This window comes from Chelonia mydas, chromosome 4 (assembly GCF_015237465.2).
Source record: "Chelonia mydas isolate rCheMyd1 chromosome 4, rCheMyd1.pri.v2, whole genome shotgun sequence".
Lineage (NCBI taxonomy): Eukaryota > Metazoa > Chordata > Testudines > Cheloniidae > Chelonia > Chelonia mydas.
Window position 1 is genome coordinate 58,588,937 of NC_057852.1, and position 24,480 is coordinate 58,613,416.

The following is a 24,480-nucleotide window of genomic DNA, read 5'->3' on the forward strand; positions in this document are numbered from 1 at the left end:
TACTAAATTACGTATACATTTAGACACACAAAAGGTCTTTCAAAAAGCTGGAGACAGGCATGTTTCCCAATTAACTCCAACTAAACATGCATTATCTCCTCTCTTGCATGAATGACTCTGTAAAACTAACAGACCACAATTCAGACTGCTGGACATAATTAATAAGCTGTTTTCTTAAATGACAAACATTTTTTGTTTAACAGTGACATAATTTAAAAGATATGTAATGCTTACGAGGATTTTGTATCTTCACTGTTGAATCTGGGTCAGGATGCTGTTTATGTATTACTAGAGTGCAAATTTGTTCAATAAGAATCTGGGGGAAGGAGGAAGAAACACAGTGTAAGAACAGCTATTCAATGTTCACTAAAAAAGCTTGCCAGAGAATGGGTGATCCCCTTGTTTATCATAAGGTTTTCTACAGTGCTCATCATCATATCATCTTAGTGCTAAAATTGTACAGAAGTTTCCTTGTCATAGGTTTTAGTAATTGAATCAATCTTATTTTTAACACCATTTTTTGCATTTTCTGAGACACACAATTGCTATTTTAATTATAGTGGAACAGTTCCCCTAAATTTAATCAAAGTTACAACAACCTTAAGCCACGATCTCAAGTGGAATGAAGCTCTCGGTGTAAAAGTATCTACTTCAATCATTTAATTCAACAGTTATTTTAAAATGATTCACAATGAGCTACTTCTATATCTAAATTAAGCAGAACTTCCAAAGCAGTAAGCTTCAGAAAACTTTGCTGCATCCCTAGCTACGTTTCTAGCGTCATCTGGAAAATATCAGCACAAACATGCAAGCAATTTTATAACATCTTCTAAGTAATTAGGAAGATTGGATTCTAACTACAGTCTATTACTACCTCGAACAGGACATTGTACGTGGTCATGGTGATTAAGCCTGTATGAAGCATCAGCCTTTCAGCCAGCAAAGAGAATAATCCATGTCCAAGCATGACTTCAGCTTTTCTCCTACAATAACACAGGAAGGCAGATAAAGTAAATTAGGGCATCTCTAACTAGTTAGGTATGTGTACACCAGAGCAGTGCTAAATTGGTGAAAGTGTTTCAGCATTTTAGTTTGTAGCCTCTCAGTTCTGGGGAAGTTGGGACACAGGAACCCTTATCTGCCAAAGGTAACAAGCAAGCCACCCACTAGGACCTGCTGAAAGTGTGTCTACTGGATGGTTCAGTCTCTGAGCTTCTGGGTATGTCTACACTGTAATCAGAGCTGTGGCTGCAGCACACGTAGACCTATCCAAGCTAGCTAGCTTGAACAACAATCGCACGGAAACCACAGCAGCACACGTCAGCCACTCAAATACATGCCCAGAGTCCTGGGTATCCAGCCTGTGCTGCCATGCTCTCACTATTACTGGTATTTAAACTAGCTAGACCAAAGCTAGTGCAGGTATGTCTACACATGCTGCAGTCACACCTCTGACTGCAATGTTGACATAGCCTGTGACAGGGGCCACTCACATATTGTGTGCCAACATCCTACCACCAGCAGCCCAAAAAGCTGGACCCAGACCTTGCGGGACCCTTGATAATGATATAGGGAAGAGCACAACCCTCCCCATTCAGCTCACAAAGATTACTTGACCATGAGCATTAGCTGGCAATCTGTTAACTACAGTTGCAGCAAATTCCACTGTTTAAATAAATTGGTGGAAACTAGTGTTGTACTTTCTGCTGCAATTGGACAACTATATAACTTCCAAGATCAACAATAAATGCTAAGGGCCAGTATTTCAAGACAAAAATTGAAAGACCTATGTAAAGTTCATTCTCCTTGCCACTTCTCATGGTGGAAGTCCTAATTACAGACATTACAGACAGATGTCTGTAGGTTAACAGAGACCAGGTGGCTATGTATTTGTGTTCTGGGTGGCTGGGGCATAAGAAAAGGGGAGCAGCAAAAATAAGTTTTGATGGATTAATTTTAAAGATAAACTAGAGTTACCAACCCCAGACTCAGTTTAGGTGGCTTAAGAATCCCTTACTTTATTCATCTTCACTATAAAATTGGCAAGAACAAAGTGAATATTTACAGAAATGTTTCTGCTGTATGCCCAACAACAGATCCTGAATACCTATGTGTTTTGGATCTGAGTTCTGGCAACATCAACTCATTAAGAAAGTATTTTACCATGGTTAAGTTTCAAATCACATAACTGGTCAGAGGTACTTTGTTAGGCATATAGCAAAAGTGCTGGATTGCAAATACTCACCTTAATGTTTTTGCCAATTTTAAAATAAAGATAAAATAAGACACTTTTAAGATACCTTAAATTGAGTCCAGAGTTGGTAATATTTGTTGCTAATCTCACTATTCTAATTATTAGTATATATTTAGTTGGAACTATGCAAGCAGGTTGTGCTAAAAACATAAACCTATAAACTGACATGTCACAAATCACTAGGTAAGATTGATGGGAGAGCCTGTTATGATGCTATGACACAACTGTGAGTAATTCCACTAGATAGGGAATGGATTATGAAAAAACAAACTGAATGACACTGAAGAAAACAGTAGTTACTATGGGCTGAAGCCTGTATTCTGGTTGCATGCCAACAGAACACTTTAAATATGTATAACAACATATACAGAAACAGTATATTTTCTTCAGATTTAAATCAGTACTTACTTAGGTGCTAGATGTTTTAAGAAGTAGCCCATCACTTTTAGAGCTTGTACCCTGATCCCTTCACTTTTTGATGCTAGAAGTTTGTAGACAACCCTAAATGAAAACAAACAAAACACCAAGATTGCCTGAAATAGCAACTAAGAGAGAGTTTCCACACTGACAAATTAACTGCAGCATACTGCAGACAAGTTTGTACCTTGGTTCAAATTAAAGTGACAGATATTGATAAGCTTTCCAAATATGGTGACATTTTCCTAAATTATATAGTACTTTGTACTAAAATTTTTAAGTTATATTTGGGAATTTTGAAATCCAAATTCTGTTAGAGTCCCTAAAAGTATCAATTGATATGAAAACAGTATCTCTGAAAAGGTCATTGTAATTTCAGTACTCAAATCTGTCTTTAGCTGATATCTCACTCAGGCTACAGTACAGAAAAGCAAACAAATTATGTTTGTTGTACTGTCAAGACAGCTGGCTACAGACTAGCTGCAAAAAGCTTAAGTTTCATATATGGGTGGACGTTTGCTAACAGCATTAGTATTTGACATTTGTATCCCTTGCTAGTCCTTTATGACAGCTTTCAGAAGGATGGCAAAAAACAATGTCAGCTGGCATTCTTTTCATTACACTTACACCAGTTTCTGCACCTCAGATTTTTTGATAAAAAAACAAAGTTAATGAAAGAACACATTAGAATCTTAGCAAAGCTGTCTTACATATAAAATTGCATATCCACGTATATTCCCCCTTCTTTCTGGAAGACAGAAGGTATTATTCCTCTGTCATTGATCTTTCTTCAGATCACACTGGAATTTACCATAAAGAAATTCCTATTAGCTCTGGAACATGCATTGTACCTTAGATAGGGTGACAATATTTCCCTATGTTGAATACAGGACACCTGGTAAAATTACTCATATCCAAGCGAGTTCAACAGCAATCAATCAGAACCTATGCAGTACATACATTCAAACAACATCAAGTTGACTGAGCTCCTGTTAAAAAGAAATACTGTGTAGCTGGATTCTTTTTATTTACCTTCTTATCTTTAAGACTTTAGGATTCACACAGGAAGAGATGACACACACCCCTACCCCCCCCACCCACCACACACACACACACACACACACACAAGAAGAGGGGACACACATGCCTAGCCCCCCCACACACACACACAGGGAGAGGTGACACACATACACTCCCATACACCTCTCTCACACAGTGGGGTGACCAACTGACCCAACCCTTCCCTATCCGGTGCTCTCCGCCCTCCATGCCCGGCTGGGCGCCTGGGACGGACCACCTCTCCTGGTACCTGGTGCCATAACTTCCCATGGCAACACATGGGGGGGCACACAGGGTCACATGCCCCCCCTCCCCAGATTTCTGCCAGGGTTCACACCAGAATGTGGCCAGCAGCAGCCTTTCGGCACTATGCAGGAGGGAAGGGTTGGAAGCTGCTTCCAGATTGGGGGGGGGGGGGGGGGAAGAGGAGGATGACCTGGCCCATATCTTTGCAGAATTCATCCCCCACCTCTTCCTCCCTTTCCCCGCCCCACTGGAAGCATCTTGTCCCTTCCTGCCCGCACAATGTTGAAAGGCAGCTAACACCTCCAGGCTGCTGCTGGCCACCGACATAACCCAGCTGCCTCCTGTGTCCCGGCTACAGCATGGGCAGGAAGGGGTTAAGCCCTAAGGATAATTGTGCACCGGGGCCTAGGCAACCTGACTGCAGGGCCTTCAGCAAACCTGGCCAGCAGGGGAAGGTGTCTAGGGGATGGAGCAGCCCTGAGCTCCGTGGGGGCAGGACCCAAGGGCAGGGAGGAGGTAAGAGGGTGCTAAGCCTCTGCCCTAGGAGCTGCTAGGGAGCCTGCAGGTTTGGGGCATGAACAAGCTAGAAATTGCTTTCCCTCTCGCACCCCGACATTCCGGAGCTTAGCTGAGGGGCAGAGAGGCTTCCCCATGCCAGCGCTGTGCAGGGCTTTGGCACATGCAGAGCTCAGCTCCTCCTGGCCAGTGCACCAGGCCGGAGGGTCTTGGGCTTTCCCAGGGCACCGACCCAGCCAGAGGCAGTGCGGGGGAGGAAGGAGCCTGCCAACCAGGCTGTTGGTGAGCTGAGCGCTCTGACCAGGGGCTCATTCTCTGAACAGTGCTGGGAGTGGGATGCGCCCTGCCAGGGGGCACATAAAAACCCAGCAGGGCTGCAACAGCGAAGGGGAAAAGTAGGGAGAGGACAGCGAGAGGGGGAGCATGTAAAGGGCCAATGGGCAGCAGAGGCGACACATAGCCGGCTGCTGCCTGGCGCCTGCCACCAGCCACCACAGCTCACAGCACCAGCCACAAATGGAATGGGGGCTGCGCTGACGGACCAGCAGGGGGAGCAGCCAGCCCCACATACTGCATCTTCACCCCGCCACGAGCCTTGCACATCCACCCCCATTGTTGGCCACTGGAACCTGCCCCTCACCGCTGGTGGGCAGGTGGCTGGCAAGCAGGGATCCAGCCAGACGAGCAGGGTTCACACCAGAATGTGGCCAGCAGCAGCCAGTCTTGGTGTGGGGGAAGAGGGAAAGGGAGGGGGGGGATGACAGAAAATATGGATAATTTGCCCATTTTTTAGAAAAAGTCGGGACACCACCTGCAGGAGGACTAAAATACGGGACTGTCCCTTTAAAAACGGGACGTCTGGTCACCATAACCTCACAATACCTGCTCAAGGGGGAAAAAGGCTGGTTAGCACTGAACAATCCGTTGTTGTTCAAATGTCACATAATTAAAAGTGACAACATGCAAATATACTGATGAGAAATCTATGTGCAGAGTTTCCAAGTATTACTCCAGAGCATATATCTATATTTGAACTTCTCACTCAAAAGTTTAACTGGAAAACAAGCAACACTCATGCTTCCATCTCAGCTAGCACTCAATCAATGCCCCAGTATGTTGCTAAAGGGCAATATGCTGCATCCTTCATATGAGATACAAATGGACACTGAGCACTTTGCTTATTCCTTTCTTAATTATTAAAAACATGTATCATTTTTAGGTCACACTGAGAAAGTAACATACCAAAAAAACCTATATGAAAATATATACCAAAGAAACAAATGCCAGAATTAGGAAATGCCAGAATTAAGGTTGCCCATGCAACCATGATCTTTAGATGGTCACTTACTATTTTTCCCTGCAGGACCTGTACCTCACTCAGTGCACAATAAGGATGGGGGCTCAGGAGACAGGTATACATTAATTATTTCTTTTTATCCTCATCATTAGGCATGCAGCTCCTGCCACCTTCTCAGAAATGGCTGAAGAGATTTTTTTCCTAAATTTTTCCAAATAAAACAATTCAGCCTGAGGCAGACACCTGACATAAAAAAATGTAGCCCATATAATTAAAATTTAGCAATGTTATAAGCAACTGAAAGCAGTCTCATAGCGGAAAGTGCTGAGTATAGGCACTCTGCCAGCTGATAATGATTGGTCTGGTGGCCATGCCCTCTGGACACTACTATAGTACAATTAATAAATTAAAACTGTGTCCTGAGAGGATAAATTCGGTCCTCGATTGTACACTTAATATCTTACGATTGCTCCAATGTCATCACCACCATTGGGACGTACCTGCAACCCATTTGATTTTAGTTTGGTTGTCTATGGTATTCACTAGATCTCCTGAATTTGCATCAACCACACTTGGCTTCTGTCCAGATGAGATAAACTCTTAAATTGTTTTTATGGATTATTTAATTCCTTAATGTTCCATGAAATTATATTCATTACGAGAATGCAGATGACGAAGTCCCACACAGTCTGTACAGTGAACATTTTGGGCTGTGTGCCTCTTTTTATGAAAGTACATTTTTAGAACTTTAAGGAAAAATTCAAAAGATTCAAAAGCATTTCTACTATTCTCAAAACAAATGAAAAGGACAATATTACTTAACATAATACCTGGCTGTGGATACTTTTAAGAACGGAACAAAGTAGACTGCCTTGTTTACACACCCCAACCCTCCCAATAAATTTATTCCATAACCTCAGCTGCCCCCAACACACCCAAACAAAAGAAAAAAGTCTCCCCTTCTCCTCAGTACCAGAATCAGAGGGAGAAGAGTCAGCAGCGATTCAAATCCAAGCAACCTGGGTGAAGCAGCTGTGGAATGTAACCAGCTAGGCAGGTGGGATATCAGCAGCAGAGAACAAAAGGTGGAGGAAGATAACACAGCCCAATTTTCTCTGTCCTTACAAGATGGCAGCTTACAAGATACCATCAGGGCTATCCAGTATAATGGAAAACATTAAACTTCCATATAAGTTATTTCTGAACTAATATATATGTTATTTTTGAATTTTAAGAAAAAAAACTCAAATATCTATACAGCCTATGTGAGCGGGAAAAAATTATTTTAAACATAGAGAGAAAGTATCATTTAACTCATCTTTTTAAATTTTCTGATCAATTGCACTAGACATATAATCGGCCAGTTAAATGGCTGGAGACAGTACAGGAGCAAGGAATATAACAAATGAGACAGAAAAACAAAGATTTCTCACAGACAACTCACTATTCATACAGAGCTGCCCTATGCTACTTAATAAAAAGAAAATAGTTTATTGCCAGTTGTTAAGTAAAAACAAATACAATACATGAGAGACCTGACATGGCATTCAAATACTTTATTATTTAGAGGTTTTATTAGTTTCCCAGAACATAACATTACCATACAAATGAAGTCTAAGCTGAACAAAACCGATAAAATAACTAGCACTGAGAAGAGGGTGGAAACAATTATGAACATGACTGCATGATTCTTGACATAGGGGAACTGGGGGAAAAAAGTAAAACCCAGGATTAATCAGTAGTTGCAACAAAATGTATGAATTGAGAATACACCTTTATATAACAAGTGGATTACTGCTGCAAGTACCCTCCTCGAAACAGTTCTTATACTTGGTTGTATGCTCACACTTTCCCCTGATATCCACACAGGATTCATTTTAAATTAGAAAAGTTCAGTTATCAGGCCACCCAGTGAGAGCAACAAAATAAAATCAAAACTGTAATTTAATGCCACTTTCCTAACAACAAGTCTTCTACTGGGCTTTACTAGAAATAGCTACTTTCCTCAACTACTACTATCCACTCACCATAGCATGAAACAGCATTTCTCAACATATTGAGCATGGCCTCTACAGGTAAACAGAAGTTGCCAACAATAGGTTACACACCATACGGTAGGGGGGAGGAGGGAAAATAAACAACTTTTCAGTAGTGAAAAAGCTAACAAGGATCAGAAGAAATCTGTCAGCTAGTTTAGCTGGAACTGGCCCATTACTAAATTCTCAGTGAATTGACGTGGAAAGGGAGGTTTCAGGCTAGATGTTAATGGATGATGATTAACATACAAGTATAGACTAACACAATAAACTGACTACTACTTGTCTGAGCATGACTGACAGCTTGGAGGCATTAACAATTCATCAGTAATAAAACCAGTGTCAACTTTGGCCAAGAGAACACCTGGACACAAAAATCACGCAAAAGAAGGCGTTTACAGCTGCAGTACCTGGACTGAAATGACTCAAGGTTGCGTGGGAATTCTAATGAATAGCAATGTCATCAAAATATCCTTCTCTTTTGCCTACACATGAATTTTAACTTACCGTAATCCATTCCTCTGATCAAAAGCAGGAATCATAGAACTGGGATGCTCTGACATCAGAGCAACAAGCAACTGCAAGACATCCATTAGATTGTCATCCTGTTAAAAAATAAATCACAGAATTTGAATTTAAAAATTAAGTAGCTAAATTGCTAGATTAGAACATTACTCTAAATTTTAAAAGTCATTGCAAATAATTCAGTATGATCCAGGCCTTGTTTTTGAGCCAAGGAAGTTCTCTAGGTAGCAGCTGTAAACTGTAGAGCAGGGTCAGGGAGTCAAACCAGAATCCACATAACTAGGGCCAGGCTCAAAGGAGCCAGGAGAGAGTACTAAGGAACAGGAAGGGTACAGGGAAATTAAAGGGTCAAGAAAATTGAGAATGGATTAGGTAATAGAATTAGTTGATTTGTGCGTAGTGGTGGTAAAGTTGCATCATTTTGTATGTAGTGGGAAGTTTGTGCGTATGTGACAGGGAATGGACTATGCAGCAATTCGTCCCATGCACATTTATGTACGTACACACACATACACACGTACACACACACACACTTCGCCCATTCAGTGAATTAAAACAGAACAAAACAAAGAAACAAAGCAAATTTTCCAAGGGGTGGAGGTTCATGAGATTTTTTTTTTATTTTATTTTATTAAAGAAGTGGCCTACACTATGAAAAACTTTGAGAACTCATAGGCAATACTAAGAGTGGATAATTTAGGCTTATCACCTGTCTAACAAAGTTTTTTTTAGCAGTTTGTCTGAGGCACATATATTTAACCACAGCTTATGAATTTGTTCTGAGTAAATTGCTTTTATTTAAAGGTGACCTACAAAGAAATAAAATGCAACTTTTGTGCCCATTTCTTATTCTTCATGATGTATAAAAAGCTACCTTCACACCTTTTTCAACAAAAATGTCCTGCTCATTTTATACATTAGACATTCGGGTCTTGTATATCCTGGAAGACTATGCCCTTCTAAGGTATAGCAACATTATGACCTCACAGATGTCATGGCTGATTAGCCTGATGAAGAGGGTAGGGCTATTTTCCCATGGCGTGTTTAGAATATTTTGTTTTCTTTGTTTTGATTAACACCTATGTACCTAAACCACTTAAGAGAAAAGATTGCTTCATTAAAGCATTCAACAACCCTGACTCTCAGTTTACACCACACTGGCTCATCTGGTTAAAAAAGAGGAAGAGTGGAAGGCTAACTTCTCCTTTCCATTTATAAAATTTGGGGAACAAAGGCTCCGTGATTTGTTTCATTCTCAGGGTTTGTCTACATGGAGACTTCATGCATAGCAAGCCAGGACAGCAGACTAACTTGCCATGCAGTAATTGGCCATGTGGACTCTACCACCATGTACAGAAGTTCCATAACATGCTTTGACTACAGAAATTTTAGTGATTGGTAATAGAGTCCACACGGTCAGCTACTGCATAGCAAACTAGCACGGTGTAGATTCACATCCCGGCTTGCCATACATTAAATCTCCAGGTAGATAAATCCTTAGCTGCTACCTAGATTGTCATTTCTGCATAAAGGAAAAGGATTGGATTGCTTATTTCATGCTGCAGCCAAGCACACTCAGTCCAGTACCAGAGTAGAGACTAGAGGATAAATATAGGTGTAAACACAAAAGAAAAATAAATCTGTACTGCTTCAAGTGAAATTCAATTAATTCCTTATTTTACCCATTTCAAGCACCCTTAAAGAGATTAGTTCAGTTAGATTTATGGTCCCATTTTCCTTGTCTTTGATGTTACATCTGGCATAAAGTGCCTTTTCCTGGTGCTAAAATATGAAGATGCAGATATATCAATGGTAACCAACATTTTTTCCCAATTAAGTTTACAAGCTTCTCTTAGACTTCATTAACATTCTTATTTTTAATTCAGATTTTAAATGTATTGTTTTATTTAAGAAGCAGAATAAAAGCAGTGAAAAATAAAACCAAAAATACTTCGTACGTAGCATAAAATAAGGATTATTTTAAATCACTCTTGCCATCTGTTTTTCTGATTGATAGATCAGTTTGTTGAACAGCATAGGAAACTACTTTGACTTACTACCTTAATGAACTTCAATCTACTATTAAACATAGTGTTTAAATCACTACAGGATATTGGTAATTCAACACACTGCACTCTAGGTTTGGACTATATTTGTTATTTCTTACTGCAGAGCCACCTTGTGGCAAGATAGGATATTTTTATTAGAAAGAATTGTGAAGAAATTTTGCTTGACTTACCAGGAATAGCAAAAAACAATACAAAAAGTTACCTCATGAATTGTGAGCAGATAATTGAGGATAGCCTGCAGTTCATCTTCTTTCACTCCATAATCCTCAAAAAATAAAATGTAAGTTGTATCTAGCATCTTTCTTTCACGGCATAACAAAATCATTATTAAAGAGCTCTATACAAGAAAGTATCATATAAAGCAGAACAGCTACATCTTTATCTAAGGTGCCATGACAGCTTCTAAGGTAACAGGTTCTCTGGCCTAAAGGATTCACAACTGAAGGATCTAAGCTACAAAAGTTGCCACCAAAAGTGGAAAGTAACATACAAAAATAGGGTAAGAGGCGACAATAGATGTATATGAAACAATAAGTGATACAGAGAAGGAGAACAGAGTTTCTTATTATTCTCCCTCATAATAGGAGAGCAAACGGACATCAAATTTAAAGTAGTAAATACTTCTTTGTACAATGCAAAATTAACCTGCAGAACTCACTTCCACAAGATATTGAGGCAAAGAGCTTAGTAAGATCCAAAAACAATATTAGACATTTATTATAGGCATCTCTACTAGATCTGCCTGAGGCCTCCTTTGTTTGTTCTAGTTTTTTAAGTTTCAGCAAAAATTGTTCACCTGTTTCCAGGAAAAATGAGTTGTTTTGACCATGCTAAAACAGAAGTCTTAGAACCATTTAATTTCGACACACTTGTACCTTAGTGTTTTGGACCAGAGTCTAGACATTTGGCAGGGGGTTACCCTGGCATCAGTACTTTTTTTTTGACCATGCAAAAATCCACCCAAATTTGGCCTACTTATAAACTACTGGCGGAAAAAAAGCAGTTTACAAATGCTCAGTAAATGCTCTTTAGAATTTGGTGGCTGAACCACCCAGAGGTTTCATCTGCTACTAGCATGCTCCAGCCAAGGGGCTGAGCAGGACTTTTGCTGCAATTGGTCCTCCCCACTCCAAAGGACCAGAATTGAGAGCAGGGAGTCTGTCTCCTTGGCTCTCAGTACTTCTCCTCTGGTACCTAAGGAGCATGGAGGAGAAAGAAGAAGTATGATTAAAATGTAGAGAGGTGACCAGCATGGTCGAAAGAAAAGAGAAACAAACAGAGAACCTCTGGCTCGAGGAGAGCATAGCACAGGGACACAAACAGAAGGATTTATAACCACTAGAGAATGTACCCCTCCAGAACTTAGAACTGAATCTCAACAGTCCTCTGTTATCTGGCAAATAGTTGAGAAGCCGACAGACAAACTGTGTTTGTTATCCTCTAGTGGCTTGTCTGCATAAAGGATAACAACCTACTACAGCTAGTTATTCTGTCCACACTAATGCTTCTTCTGAAGCATCTGGTTCTGTCACTATTAGATTTAGGAGATTGAATCTCATCAAATAGAGAGTTCTTACGTTTCCCTTGGTGGAAGGCACTTCATAAATTAACTGCATACCAAACAGCTCTACTTTTGACAAGAAACAGTTTAAACAAACATTTATGAATTCATGCTACTTACATTAGCAGGCCAAATGGGAGGATCATCCTCAGTGTTGTTTCAAGTACCTTATTTGCTTACAAAAATCACCAAAATTCCAACATACTTTAAAGACTGCTCAAGTGATATACTGCAGTAGCACACACCAGAGATGGAGTCAGTGTTACACATTTCATGGGAAAGGAAGTACGGACAATAAAATCTCCATTTATAGTCGCCTTACCTTCATCACTAGCTGTTTAATGAACATCAGTAAGAATGCTCGCAGAGATAAAATCTCCTTCTGATTAGGGCGTGGTCCATCTTTAAAAACATACAAAAAGATGGATATATTATACTATCTACTGAATGTGAAATACTGATGGTTATCTTGTTACTAAAGCATAAAAGTTTTGAAAAAATGTCAGACATTTGATATTTTTATATACCAAAGCATGATTTCAAATGCATTGATTTTCTTTGCTTCTGACAGGAAACATATTACTACATGTTGTTTTAACATTTAATAGTGTAGTGAACTGACCACTAATTAAGGCTACAAGATAAGGCTATGTCAAAGTTTTATAAAACCTTATATTAAAAATTCTTTTAATGATTTTTCATTTAAATTAAAACTTTTGCAGTGTCTAAATCAAGCACTGAAATATCATGGATGGGGGCAAAAGAATGAGTTTAAGTTGATACGATAACTTTACATTAGTATTTCCCGACTTTGATATTTAGTATTTTTGTGTATGTTTGTTTTTTAAATAGAATTTCTATTTCAGCTCTTAAATATTTTCAGGGGATGATTACACTATAGTATTAATCAATATAAAATGGCTTCTTCTGCTTGGGCCGCTACTAGCATATTATAGATAAATACACGATGTTGTGAGGTATCCCTACACCTCTTGTATACAAACATTATCTTGCAAGTTAGAGAAACCCAATTCAGAGACCAAAGACTCTCAGAGAAGACTCTCTCCTTTCCCTCCCCAAATAATCTGTCACTGAAATATTTTAAAGATCCAAATATCATAGCTCTTTTGCTCCTCCCCAGGATATTCATTGTATTAGCTATGACCAGGGAGGGGTAAATACAACCCCAATTTTAACAAAAGAATATACAAATTCAAACAGCTCTATGAGGCCTTGTGTTGCACCAGTTTAACTACAAATGTGGTTTTAAACCAGTTTAGTTAAACTGGTGCAAGTTTGCATAGATGCACTTTGGCTGGGTTTAAGAGTGCTTTGTTTCAGTTTAAAGACCAAATCAAAAATAAGCCATTCAACTGAAATAAGAGTATTCCACACAAACTTGCACCAGTTTCACTAAATCGGTAAAGAAACATACCTTTAGGTAAACCAGTTCAATTTTATGGGTAGACAAGTTCTTACTAACAAAAAATCTTCATTCCTTCCAGGGTTCAACACACTACCAAGCAAATCTAATTTCCCTTTCACAAAGTTTGTTAGTGAATTTCCCTTGTTTGAGAAGGTGGTGGTGGTGGTGGTAGTAGTGAGAGGAACAGGATTAAGCAGCCCCTGAAGGAGGACTGGCATGAGAGAACTTCCTGGGTACACCTATATGGCCTTCAGCTACCAGATCTCTCCGATCCTCATTCCCACCGTAGGCTGATAACAAGATAGCCAAGAAACTACGAGGAGCACAACTACCAGCTGGAGGCATCATCATAGGGAGTACAGTACAACCCTTACTCCAAGAAAGGGTGATAGGAACTCCCAGAGCCCCTTCTTCCAATTGGGAACAAAAGGCTGCAGAAAAGCATGGGGCTCCCCTTGCCCATCAGGAGTTGAAAGGGGAGCTCTAGAAATCCTTCCTCCCTTCTCAAAAGCTTCAGGATGGCTTGCAAAGGCAGGAGTTGCCACATTCGTCTCCATGTGGTAGTCTCAACTTAATGGGTTGGACTCCATGGAGATTAATACAGCCCAAAACACCTCTGAGAGGAGTTAATTTCATAATTCATCTCAATGGGAAGTTCTCTTCCCTCTCCCAATCTCAGTGATGCGTTTTCATTCTGGCAGCCCCACTTTTCAGTAGTGGGTGCCAGTATTAAGCATCAAGTCTCTATGTTCTGAGCTCCTTTGGTCTTAGTGTTGCATGTCAGTGGCATGCACTGAATGCCTATTTTCAGCACCTCATCCTATCTCAGCACTGTGCATCTGTAGCATGCTCATTCTCATTTCCCATCAATCACCGAGATCTGTGTCTATCACATGGGCTCATCATGCCTGTTCTCAGCTCCCCCATTCTCATCACTGTGTCTTATTAGGTTCTTGAAGCTTCAAGAGACCCAGTACCTGAATGAGCTCTATAAATAGGTTATGTCTTTGAGTATGTGAAATGTTGATAAGAAGCCTAGCTCTGCACTTTTAACATCGTCCCCAGTATGGTATATTCTAATAATGTACATAGATCCTGGGGGTTGGGGGAACATATTTATTCTCTTCAGGGTCTGGGGAGGTGGGGTCAAAAAAGACAGCACCCTGTGGACAAAGCTGCTTGTTAGAACTGGTGTGCTGAATCCTTCCACCAAATGAAACACTGCCTGGGATCCCATCCATTCTACACACCACACAAAACAGTGCACTTCAAGTGAAGTGGTTCAGAATACTCATGTGTTGATGAAGGGTGAAGAATGTATACATACCTACACCTTTTGGAGTAATACCACTGCGATCTTGAGGATTCACGGCCCAGTAGTAATATTTTAAGGAATGCATTACCAGAAGAACTGTCCCAACTCGCCGAACTGCATTGTATATGTTAACAGTGCCAATGAACTCAGTAGACAGGTAAGTGTACAGAATCAACTGAACCTACAACATCCAGTTAAGAACAAATTGAAAATGTCAGCTACGATTTCACATACACAACAGGGAGGTAAGTCAAAATGGTAGTAAATTAGGCAATTCCATTCTTAATTTTATCTAATTTTAAAAAATTCTAATGTAAAAAAGGAGCAGAGTAAATGAAGATAATCACTAGGGTAGCCTCACCAAATATTTACTAAACTTTTTTGATTTTACCACAAGCCTCATGATATTTGGTAAAAAGAAAAGGAGTACTTGTGGCACCTTAGAGACTAACAAATTTATTTGAGCATAAGCTTTCGTGAGCTACAGCTCACTTCTTCAGATGCATTCAATGTCAAATGTTACAAGATACACATAAATGTTATTTTTTAGGTATATGGGGACATGGGAGTTTAGGGGCTTGGGAACCATGTTTGGAGATGGGATGTGTGAATGGGGAGCATAGGATAGGGGTCTAGCATTCATGTGCATGGGGCTACAGATTAATCCTAGGGGAAGTGCGATGAAGTGAGCTGTAGCTCACGAAAGCTTATGCTCAAATAAATTTGTTAGCCTCTAAGGTGCCACAAGTACTCCTTTTCTTTTTGCGAATACAGACTAACACGGCTACTACTCTGAAACATGATATTTGGTGTAATTCTAAACGTCCAAGCTTCTGGAGTCATGTGAATATGAGAGAATCTCATTTTAAAACACCACATTTTGGCCTTTGCTTGTTGTGAAAATTAGTCTGAATGTGTGAATCCCCCATTTTTTTTTCCCATCTCATCATTTCTGGGGGGCTTTTTTTTAAAAAAATGCTTGGGACTGGCAATATTGATAGCTACATCTAACTGCCAGAATAAAAATTCTATGTCACTGTCCTTCTCTGGAGCACAATGAAAGGGCAATAAAAAAGATTCCTGGTGCTACTGTTCCCTAAGGGAAAAGTTCCTTTTTTGTGAAGTATCTATGTTATATAGTGCTATAGACATTAGTGCATGTCTAAATCATACAAGGGACAATGACATTTTTAATGTTTTATTGCAGTGACATTTTAACAATTCCCGTTTCCGATAGAGCACCCAAAACATAACATAGTCTAATTTTTTGATTTTTAGAAGAGTCTTTAAAAATGGGTAAGGGTCCAAGCAGCTCACTTTCCAAAACACAGCCTCTGACACATTGTACAGAGTCAAAACTCACCTCCTTAGTGAAGTTTATCTCTATTTACAAGAAAACAGTAACAAATTCCAGCCCAAGATTTTTCCTATAGTTTCCTATAGTGGCTGTTCCTATATTTTCTTCCTAAGGGAAGATCAGTCCACACCAATCTCGGACACACTTACTGTGCACTAAAAATGCCTGTATCTGCTTTAGCTTGCTAGCTTAGTACGCTTTAAAGTGTACTAAGCTAAGATGCCCAAGTGCACTTGCAGTGTGCAGTAAGTGTCCACACAGGGGTTAGTCCATGTGCTGTAAACTCACACCCTATCTTGTACTAACTTCCTTGTAGACAAGCCCTTACTCTGTCTATATAGCCACTCCAACTCCCTTATATCCAGGATAGGGTTAATGAACACCATGTGTTCCAACAGAAGTTATCAGGAATCAATCAGCAGCTCTGCAAGTTCCAACATGACCAAAACAAGGTGAAGCAACAGCAGAAACCTGTCACCCTCTTGGAAAGTGTTTACTTGTTCTCCTGTTTATGTTTGGCTAGAAAAAACTCACATACAGGGTGAACACTGAAAATGACAATACACAAAGAGCTGTCAAATGCATAAATCAAACTAAACAGGAAGAAAAACATTCTCTCTACTAGGTTTTCAGTTATAGTTATCTTAAGTGTTATTAGAGTTTCTAGAAGTGGGATTTTCAAGTGGAAAGTATGCCCTTAATATGAAACAGTTTGTAAAGTTCATATAAACAGTTCATTATAAAGTTACGATCTTATAGATTTGTATTGCTTATTTCCCCTTCTGCAAACATAAAAGATGCTGCCAATGCTTTTATAAAGGCTTAATTTAACTGTACCCATATAACATCATTCATTTATGATGCTTCAAAACTTATTTGTATCTAATTTTGGCTCAGCTTATGGAATTCACCACAGAATGTCAACGTTTATAGCCTTCTGATGATGGAGCTTTTTAGTGAATTTCATGCTCTTGAAATATGTCAGTTTAAAAGCCATGAAAAAAAAAAAATTCCCTATGTAGCTACAAAACAGGTGCAGCACTGCCTGCAGCATCTTTAAACAACCCTATATTTCCATACTTCTCCTTGAGTGCTAAATTACTTGTCTTTTGTTCTATTAAGAGTTTAAAATAATCTTTGCCAGTGTTCTGGCTTCAATTCTGGCACACTGTTATACCTGTATGGATTGGAAATTAGTATAGGACCACAGGCAAATATTTTTATGCCTTAATATACTTTATGTACATAGTAATTCTATAGTATCACTGAGATGATATATGTTTGGTTTGCAGTATAGTTAAATCTGGAATCATTTGGCACCGATCCACTAAACTCCATATTCACACCCTAGCAGAAGTGTAAGTGGAACTGAAGTTGGACTATACTATTTTAAAGGGCTGCTTTGTCGATAGAATGCAAATAGTCTCATGCTACTGATCCAGATCTTCAATTAGAACGTTAACTATTCAGGCAGGGACTGTGTCAGCCTATGTACATACAGCATGTAGAACAATGGGATCCTGATTGAAACCTTTCTCTTCAGGGTGTCTGGGCTTATTCTCTAAGGGCAGGTCTTCACTACCCGCCAGATCAACAGGTAGTGATTGATCCATCGGGGATCGATTTATCAAATCTCGTCTAGACGCGATCAATAGATCCCCGAACGCGCTCCCCGTCGACTCCAGCTCATGAGAGGCGGAAGGGGAGTCAACGGGGGAGCCGCAGCGATCAACTCGCTGCCATCCTCACAGCCAGGTAACTCAACCTAAGATATGCTGACTTCAGCTACGCTATTCGTGTAGCTGAAGTTGCGAAAATTAGGTCGACCCCTCCCCCCCAAGATAGAGAGACAAGCTTGGCTATTCAGGAGGGCCTTGGATCGAGAGGAGGCAGTTGGGGTGGTTCAGGCACCTCATAAGGATGACCCCAGGGCACTTCCGTTACAACTTTACCGGGCACATCCCACTGGGCAGAGGGCCCAAGGCTGACCCAGGATACACTGGAGGAATTATAGCTTTGGGCTGGCCTGGGAATGCTGAGGAATCCCACAGGAGGAGCTGGAACCTGTAGCAGAGGAAAAGGAGGTCTGGTCCTCCCTACTTTCCATGTTGCCACCTCAATGCTCACCAGGAAAAGCAGCATAAAAGAAAAAGAAGGAGGGATCCTGATTGGGCCTTTGGATGCCACTTCATTAAGAACAAACAGTATCATCATCATCACCACCACCATCTAGTGTTTTTTAACCTGAATTGATATGTGATTAACAAAACCAAAACATTTTACCTTCGCTGGTGTATGAATCCATATTGCAGGGTTAAGGAGAATGTGATCACACAGCTGTTTAAGCAACGGAATCCCATTGTGCAAATTACTCAGATATTTAGCAAAGGCAAGACATAGTTCTAGCACAACTCTGGTAACATGGACTTTGGAAGACTGTTTAAAAAAAAAAAGGTTTCTTCAGACTCGTTTACAGAACTGTTTTTAAACTTTGACAATACAGAAAAATATTAGCAAAAAGATTCTGATAAGCTAACCATAGATCAGTAGTGATTTTGTTTTACCTTTTCAAGAGTATGTCCTATCACAAGGAAGCCCTTACAGGAAAGCATCTGCTCTTGCATAGCAATGGAGTTCTTCAGCAACTCCATGATGAAAGCCAGCAAAGTAGAACTGAAAAATACAGTGTATTGAAATCATCCAGTTTCTTAAAGAAATATCAGCTGTTTCAGAGAGTCATAGAAATGAGGTATTCAATTCCCTCACAGGAATATGTTCCCAGCTAAGCTCTTTCATCTTCCAGTATATAAGTACATTTAACACAACACTTAAATGGCTAAATTAAGATTAAGATTAGAATTTGAAAACATTTAAGACTGCAAAGTTACAAAAAGAACAGGAGTCCTTGTGGCACCTTAGAGACTAACAAATTTATTTGAGCATAAGCTTTCATGCGCTACAGCCCACTTCATCAGATGCACAGAATGGAACCGATGAAGTGGGCTGTAGCCCAGGAAAGCTGATGCTGAAATAAATTTGTTAGTCTCTAAGGTGCTACAACTACTCCTGTTCTTTTTGCGGATACAGACTAACATGGCTGCTTTTCCAAAGTGATCAGTCTCCTAGTTGCTACTGGATTTTCTCTACCTCAAAACTTTGAACTTTGTGATACTTTTCCAACGGCAAAACACTCCTGAAACAACTTATCACCAATTACTTCCAATTTTGAACCAGTTCTACCATACAATAGACCTATGTTCCATTTCAACTGCCATTCTGTTGCTTTCAGCCAGGCTAAATGATGTTGGCAGCACTTCTATTTAAAGCAGGACTAACTGCTTTGAACAATCCCACTTTAGTCAGTGCCACTCCTTAACTGCTATGAAGTCTCATCAATTTCTGTGGCTGGAAGATCAGAGGTTGCAAAACAGAGCTGAAGCAAAGAAAAACTCGAATATACGCAAGTTCTTTGTAGGTTTGAAGGTAACAGAGGGGTGGAGGAAGAAATAGACAAGAAGATTTTAGAACAGCAAAAGTTTCTGCATTAAATGCAGAAATATTAATGCAAGATTAAGATTGTCCAGTTAAGGACTCAAAAGTCATGAACTGAGAAGCAAACATATTTGTCTTTTCTTTTTACTGTTCCACTGTGAAGATGAGCTCCCCTCACATCCACCAAAAAAAGTTTTTTTTGGTTTGTTTTTTCCCCACCCCATCACAGAGATGCTCCTTTCTCTTGTAAGACCATGATAAAAAACATTATGATGTTAGGTTGCAAACTGATATGCATTCTCCCCTTTTCATTGCTCCCACTAACTCACAACCTAGGAATCAGCACATGCATTTAAGGAGGTGAAAAAGTTACACTTCATTTATCATTAATTAGTATATGAGCACATAATTAAAAATGATCCTAAGGTCTAAATGCAAGAAGGTCATATATTCAAACTTAGCTTTTATATTTCCTGATTTTAGAGAACTTAACTGTGTACCCTTAATATTCCATTAAAAGGTTTTTGTACATAATTTTAGCATTATTCTTCTGCCTCTTTAAAAGAAAAAAATTCCATAGTTCTTTAACAAAATGCACATAAAGGTCAATTAGTGCTTTGGTGTCAGTAAAATACACACAGTTAGACTTAAGCCCCTAGCTGGCTCAGAACTGGCTATTGCCTGTTAGTTCTGTGGCTTACATACGTATTTTTGTACATGGACATTAATTGGTATAAAACCTTTCTTATTGTACACTACACTGGTAATGGAGTACTATAAATTGCACATTTATAAGTGTATAACTTATTTCTACTGAATTTCTTTTAGACATGATTTTATAGGTCTTAACACAAGAGCCAAGCAGGAGAAAAAAAAATCAGTTTAGCAGTTGTGAAGTTACTAACTTTTGAAGTTGATAAAAGAGTTTTATTAGTTCATATTTAAATTAGGAATTCAGGAGATTTTTAAAAATGCCTAAAGGATTTAGGAGCAGAAATCCATGGGATTAAATCCCACCCCAAATATGGATTTTTCTTCAAATACATGTCTATATCTTCATCAGTTTTCTAATGCTCATGCCCCAGAATATAATTTACAAATAGTAATAACTTTACTAAATGAAAAGCATTTTAATCCAAGCAAAGGTACTAGCCCTCAGTAAAGGCTACGTGTATGCCTACTGCTAAGGAAGGCTATTGCTTCAGTTTCTCCTACACTCACACCATAAAAATAAAGTAGCCAAAAAGGTAAAATGTGTTTTGGAATGTTTTGAGTTTGTAAAACAAGTGGTTCTAAAGGAAACTTCTTTGCAACCTTAACTACAGAGTCCCTTACAATTTTTACATTCAGCCCTTGTTCTTGACAACTCATACCAAGCTTGAGTGAGCCTGGACACATAACACATCTTTCACTCATCATGCACTATAGCTCAGGATCATCAACTTATCCTCCATGGAGATTCAAGAAGCTCGCCCCTCCCCTTTGACAGGAAAGAGCTCATGTAGATTTTTCATAATTCTAGTGCCCCATAAATGCATTATATAACTATAACATGATGTGCATATTTGTTTTCATTTGTGCAAGTTTGCATAGAAAACATGGTGCCAATAATCTTGACCTCAACTCACAGTCCTGTTCACATGAGGCGTAACAACTTCTGGCCTTGAGAACAGAAATAAAGCATCCAAATAATAGTGCTGCAATTCCATTAGTTGGAGTTAATTCTTTGCCTAATAGCTAAGCACAGACAGACACGGTTTCCAGTTTAACCTTCAGTTATTTTATTAACTATTTACTAGAAGCTGTGCATTTCTATCACTTAAGGCAGATGTAATCTTCAATGTATTATGTTTATGTAGAGAAGCCTTACATAAGAAGTCTTCCCTTTACTGCTGCTCTACCTTACTGGGGGGAAAAAAGAACTGTAAACCACGAGAATTCTTTACAACATAAGGTAGCTAGCTCTGCGGCCATTTAAATTAAGCAAAAACCCATTTCACTTAAATTAAAATGGAAGATGAAATGAGGTAGCCATACGTACTCACCAAACAGTTGTGTCAACTTGGTCCAATGAATATTGCCTATGGTCTAACTGTGCAAACAGAGGGAAAAGTACCTGCACTCCTCCAATTGAATGCATAGCACTTTGGATAGAATGTGTTAGGACTGCTTTCACATCCTGCCAAAGAAGAATTAAAAGATTAAAACCTTTTCTAAAACCACTTTAAAACAGTTATCATTTGACTTAAATACTTAAGAGTATCTTTAATATAAAATCAAACTGTTACCACACAAAGAAACTATTACAAGTAATGGCTGCTACTGTTGAGGAGACAACCACTAAAAAGACGTCCCAGTCCCAGCCTGACCCAAAGCCTGGGATTCCGGTCTACTGTGCTGGTCCCCAAAGATGACTTTAGATGGGCACATAGGTTGTGGCAAGCATCTAAAGCAAAACATGGTCTCTGGTAACAGAGCAGCTCCATAGCTTGCTGGCCCTTCCTGGAGTGCCCCGTGCTCTCCTGAAGTGGAGGAGAGCAAGGTGTTAGAGGCCCTGAGATGGAAGAAGCAAGAGTTACAATAGAATGTCCTCAAGAAAAAACATTGGGGGGCTGTGGAATTTTGGGGGGGGGGGAGAGAAAGGAAGAAGGCTGTTTTTAAAGTTATTTTCTAAACTTCTGCTGTGTTTCTTTAAAAAATTCTGATGTAACCTTTCTGAAGAAGAATTTAATTGGGACTCTAAGAATGGAAAAGTGAGCAAATTCACTTAGGGAAGGGAAGGATGACATGCTTGTACACTGATGAGAGGTACAATGCACAGGTGTGATCTGGAGAAGGGTTGCTCTATGCAATGAGAAGAAGCAAAATTGGTTAGGAGAAGTTGAAAATCCCTCCCTCTTGGGACCAGAAGTGATAAGAAAGGGGAGCCTGATATAAGGCAGTAGTAGTGGGGAGAAGTCAGGAGGCTTGATGACAAAGGAAGGAGAGTTACTTTAAAGAGCTGAGAACAATTCTCCACACCTCCAACTAAAAGGTTGAGGAAGTAGAGGAGTGCAGTTCTCCTAGCTTCTATTGATTAGTCTATTATCTGGGGCCCTCTCACCTGGCACTAAAAATCCTGGTTACAGACTTCACAAGTACAAGCCATTTTTCTCCTCAGAAAGTCTACTAAAAGTGCCAAAGTACCTGAAGCATGAGAGCATGTGGTGAATGAACAAAGATAGAAGGGTTATCCTTGGGGGATGATTCTAGACAGAGCTGTGCATCAGTAGCCCTTGGATTGTATGTGAAAGCAATAGCACTGGACAATTTGCCGTCATACAGTAACAGTTTGTGATGCTCAGCAAGGAAGAGATCACTTTCTGTCTTGAATTTAAACGTTCCCTAGAATGATGGAAGAAAGAAAAAAAATTAAGGTGACTAACACAGAAAATACAACAGGAAACAAAACAATTACAACAGCATTACTCCTCTATTCCAGCAATGCATCAGAACAGCCCCACTACAACACCAGGACAGGACAATTTTTGCAGAGTTAGTATTATATAGCATTGTTGTGCCCTAAAGCAGGGACATTGTGGAAGCTAAGAAAAACATAAGAAAATATAGTGTCTGTTACTCAGTGTTCACTTAGAAGCTCTTTGGGCAGAGGTAAGGACAAAAAAATGTTGCATTTCTACAGCATGCAGGGGCCACAATCCCCAACTTAGGCCCATCAGGGTTACCACAATACGAACAGCAAGTAAGTAAATAGCATAACAGAATTAAACCTCAGTGCTCTTCACTTTTAATGTGTTAAATTAGGTATCAAGATACTTTTCTGGCATGAAGAAAGTAAATTTGGTCGCAAGACTCAATGAAGAAAATGATCTAGCCACAGTTAATAGTTAGGTTTCAGAGTAGCAGCCGTGTTAGTCTGTATTCGCAAAAAGAAAAGGGGTACTAGTGGCACCTTAGAGACTAACCAATTTATCTGAGCATAAGCTTTAGCTCACGAAAGCTTATGCTCAAATAAATTGGTTAGTCTCTAAGGTGCCACTAGTACCCCTTTTCTTTTAGTTAATAGCTAGTGCTTTATCCACTTAGACAGCAGGTCCCTCCCCATCACCCAAAAATCCAAAGCAAGACTCCTGAGAAGTCAACGAGAGAGTAAAGACAGCAAACGGAGTTTATTATTTGCATGAGCCTTGTTTTAATACCAAATTAAATATGTGCCAAGTCAGGAAGGGGAGAGGGGTTGTGTTTTGTTTAATACATGTACAATCTATTTCATGTCATGGAGTGGGATTGGAGTTTTATAGAACAGAAGAGATGGAAAACAAAACACCAGCAAACAATTCTACTGCTGTGCTGCAACTCCCACTCTGACAGTGAATTTATATAAAGAATGGTTTTTAATTACATTATCAAATGCTCTCTTCTCATGCAGATGGGCTTGTAGCATTTTTATAAATCAGTTACGCAAGGCAGATTATGCATCATGGCAAAAATAGAAAACATTAAAAAAATAGAAAAATGGAAAAAGTCACAGGGTCACATGATTGAGCAAAATATTTTTTGTAATAAAATTATGCAAAGCTGTTTAAAATCATTTAAAAACCCAAGTGACTATAGAAAGTTATATTTATAAAAGTTCATGCTCAGTAGCAGCTGGATGGGGTTATAAAGCCCACCCCCAGAAAACCTCAACTGTCACACTTTTCTCAAGCAAATCACGTTCATGACAAACATATAGCATTATCTATATGTTCACTTCTTTCCTCATTACACTTTTATAAAATTGAATAGATTAATTTAAATTTTGTGATATTAGATAGTTTATTTCTATAAGCCTATGTAAATAAAAAATAGGCTGGTAAGAACATTGTATACATCATCGTCGTTGACATCCTAAAATACTATAGAAATTG

At 39.4% G+C, this 24,480-nt stretch overlaps 1 protein-coding gene across 9 annotated transcripts in view; it reads right to left on the reverse strand.

Moving 5' to 3' along the window:
• The window catches only part of LRBA (LPS responsive beige-like anchor protein), a 549,006-nt gene that overhangs the window by 447,130 nt on the left and 77,396 nt on the right, over positions 1-24,480 (reverse strand). For all 9 annotated transcript variants that reach the window (XM_043545801.1, XM_043545802.1, XM_037897376.2 and 6 more), the window contains exons 10-20: positions 22,757-22,954; positions 21,616-21,749; positions 18,643-18,751; positions 18,362-18,514; positions 14,734-14,902; positions 12,303-12,382; positions 10,622-10,684; positions 8,333-8,430; positions 2,663-2,755; positions 875-983; positions 235-316 (exon numbers count right to left, since the gene is read on the reverse strand). In XM_043545801.1, coding sequence (XP_043401736.1) covers positions 235-316; positions 875-983; positions 2,663-2,755; positions 8,333-8,430; positions 10,622-10,684; positions 12,303-12,382; positions 14,734-14,902; positions 18,362-18,514; positions 18,643-18,751; positions 21,616-21,749; positions 22,757-22,954 — 1,288 coding nt within the window. The remainder of the gene's footprint in view (positions 1-234; positions 317-874; positions 984-2,662; positions 2,756-8,332; positions 8,431-10,621; positions 10,685-12,302; positions 12,383-14,733; positions 14,903-18,361; positions 18,515-18,642; positions 18,752-21,615; positions 21,750-22,756; positions 22,955-24,480) is intronic.